The following is a 3,315-nucleotide window of genomic DNA, read 5'->3' on the forward strand; positions in this document are numbered from 1 at the left end:
GAAAGTAGTTACGACAAACTTGAATATTAAAATAATTTATTGTGTGTATAAATAAAACAATTTTCAAAAAAATAAAACGAAAATAATTTTAATCTGTTCTTATGATGCAAACTGAACAATAAACTGTTTTTATATTTCATGTAATTTAAACACTTTTTCTGTTTACTTTACGACGTAAGTTATTAAATTAAAATTTTTACTTACGAAGGCTCTTCTTTGTTTTAGCATTTCCGTTAATCATAATGGAACATCAACACTGTTGACTTACATTAACTTCGATGAAATAATTCACTTAAAGCGATCATATTTCGATAAGTCGACGCCTAAACAACTACATACTTTTACTCCATAATGGAGAATAATATGACGGAAGAAAAAAGTCAAGAAAACAAACAAAATATGGAGTATTCAGAAGAAAATGAATGCAAAATCAAGATTCGGAAAGTCATGTATACTGTTAAACCTGTGACTGTGTTAGAATACTGCTTCGCAATGTTTAAGTACAATTTTTGTGACGGACAGCTTCAGCCAACCAAAACAGGAATGAAAATTTACTCTTCTTTATGCATAATAGTGTATGCTTTAGTGTTTTTTAGATTTTTGATCATGCCTATTGCAGACTATCCGTACATAATATTGGTGCCCCCTATATGTGCATTCATCCATTACGTCATCTCTTCATTTATTACCTTCTTTCTATCCGGCTCGAAAGCTTATATTTGTATATTTACAACGATTGCTAAGTTAGACCAGTTATTGCAAGTTGACGTTGTTAAAGATTTTTACAAAAAATCACGTTCACGAACGAATATACTCGTATTCATTGCGGTTTCTATCCATACTCTTAATTGTTTCTTAGAAATTATAGGCGATCTCAAAGAATATGTGATGACACTCACCTCATTTAATTTGTTTTTTACTCAAAGAATTGAATTAGCATCTTTTTTTAATTGTGTTGCCATGGTAACTGACAGACTGAATGTAGTAAACAAATTCTTGGATACCTTTGTTACTGAACAGGACAAAAAGGACATCACAGTTTTCATTGTAAAGGAAAGAAAAAAAGAATCAAAAGAAACGTTGAATTTTATTGGACGTGCTTCGGAAAATAATGTAAAGATACGAGACTTGGCGGCGATATATGACATACTTGGAAGAACTTGTATGATGATTAACAAAGTGTACAATTTTAGTCTACTGATGATTCTGACCAACTCGCTGGCGTTTATACTAATAACATTTTGGCAGGCGCTTTCCTTCTACCAATCTCAGGAAATGGATTCAAGTGATTTGATTTACATGGCAGTTTGGTGCATGAGTACAATATCCAACCTAATCGCACTAGCGTTCGGCTGCGAAAGATTGCTACGAGCACGAAATAAGACTAGGATTCTGGTCAACAAGATAGTAATGGACTATGATCTCCCTAGGAGTATGAGAGTGCAAGCCAAAGCTTTCATGGAACTTGTGGAAGTCTGGCCATTACATATTTACATATACGATATGTTTACTGTCGATATCACGTTAATCTTGAAGTTTATTAGTGTAGCCACGACCTATTTAATAGTTATCATTCAAATATCTCATCTAATTTAATTATGCCAAGGTTATTTTTCCATTCAAAACGTTAGTTTACGTAATTCATATACCTATGTATTTATTTCTAATACTTTTTGAGATCAATTTGTGTGATTCATAATTATCATTATAAATTAGCTAAGTATGTGTGATTATAATTACGTAATTAATTCAAGTTTAATTACTATAGTAATTGTCCCATTCAAATCACAAGAATAGGTAATTGTGTTTAAAAAGTACAGTGGTAAGCACTTGATGTGTGAATGAGTGTAACTGCACTTAATATTAATTTGAAGTTAAAACAATTAAAGGAAGAAAGGAACTCTGTGCTGAGACTTATAATATTTATTTCAAGATATACATCTATATTTAAAATAACTACTTACATACATGCTTTAAAAGAAATATACAAGCTTTACTTTTTAGTTTAAGATGTCAAACTGTGCAATGTGTTCAAATCAAAGTTTTTTGTTCATTAAATAATCAAAGTCTTTCATTACCCTGACCATCCACCATAGCTGACAAGACGTTTGTATGTTTTAGTTAAGTACAATCATAAACTCCAAAATATACATTACCTTCATATAAAATAGTTTATAACAACAAACACATTGTTGGTTATAGAAAGTTTATTGTAATTCGAATACAGACATGGTAATTAGTTACATAGGTAGTTCACAAACACACGTCGTACTTAACTACATAGCCACGGTCGCGAGAGTTAACACATCGTGCGAAATACATGGCGTCGTGCGCCGGACTGGCGACTCAGCGAGCGTCCCCGCTCGTGAGAGTAGGCCCTCGCTCCCCGCACCCCTCTGCCGGCCGGCCACGTATTGGTCGGCTCGATGATCACGCGATGGCCTTATATGGCCATGGACTCGACCACGAAAGTAGGCGCGCGTTACACACTCCCCCTTTAGACCAGGGAGGGTCCCCCGACTGGTCGAACAACAGTAACGCGAGGCTCTAAGTTACATCACAAGGTAAGTAACATTATAAGTTAAACATTGCAAGGTAAGCAAGCCTATATAGCCTATAAGGTAAATAACAATACAGTAGACTTAAAAGGTAAACAATACAAGATATGTAAACTTGAAAGGTAACCAATACAAGGTAGGTAAACTTATAAGGTAAACAACCCAAGGTAAGTAAACTTATAAGAAAAACAACACAAGGTAAGTAAACTTATAAGGAAAACAACACAAGGTAAGTAAACTTATAAGGAAAACAACACAAGGTATGTAAACTTATAAGGAAAAACAACACAAGGTAAGTAACAACTCAGCTGAACAACCACCTAAGGTAAGTAATATAGTTAGGTAACACCCTTCCGCGGTCTACCCCTACCACGCTTAGGCACCATCGGCTCAGGACACTCACCTTCCCTCGCATGATATGGGCGTAAGTCAGACACATGGTACTTACCAAAAACTTCCCCCGTCTTACTATGAGCTAGGAGGTAAGTGGTAGGACTCACCTTTTTAGATATAACGTAGGGTCCGTCCTGTTTCGGAGTGAACTTGGACGTGATACCCTTAGCAGTGCTGCTGAGGACATGAGTCTTCATCAACACCAAGTCACCCTCAAGAAACTTTACAGGCGAAGACCGAGTTTTATCAGCGTATGCTTTACGTACATCCTGATGACGTTCGAGGTTCTCCTTGGCTGTCGAGATGGTATCCGCGAGTTTCCGCAGGTAAGGTGTGATTTGTGGTACAAAGTTTTCAGTTTCGA

General features: G+C 35.7%; 1 protein-coding gene across 1 annotated transcript; it reads left to right on the forward strand.

Annotated features, from left to right (window-relative positions):
* Positions 1 to 239: 239 nt before the first annotated feature.
* On the forward strand, positions 240 to 1,596 carry LOC124633999. Its single transcript, XM_047169392.1, has one exon. It carries the CDS (start codon positions 352 to 354, stop codon positions 1,594 to 1,596), a length of 1,245 nt encoding a protein of 414 aa, XP_047025348.1. The 5' UTR covers positions 240 to 351.
* Positions 1,597 to 3,315: the final 1,719 nt, after the last annotated feature.

This window comes from Helicoverpa zea, chromosome 10 (assembly GCF_022581195.2).
Source record: "Helicoverpa zea isolate HzStark_Cry1AcR chromosome 10, ilHelZeax1.1, whole genome shotgun sequence".
NCBI classification, from domain to species: Eukaryota; Metazoa; Arthropoda; class Insecta; order Lepidoptera; family Noctuidae; genus Helicoverpa; species Helicoverpa zea.

What these genes read in the sequence shown, in the direction of transcription:
- LOC124633999 (XM_047169392.1), top strand. Translation starts at nt 352, where the DNA reads ATGGAGAATAATATGACGGAAGAAAAAAGTCAAGAAAACAAACAAAAT.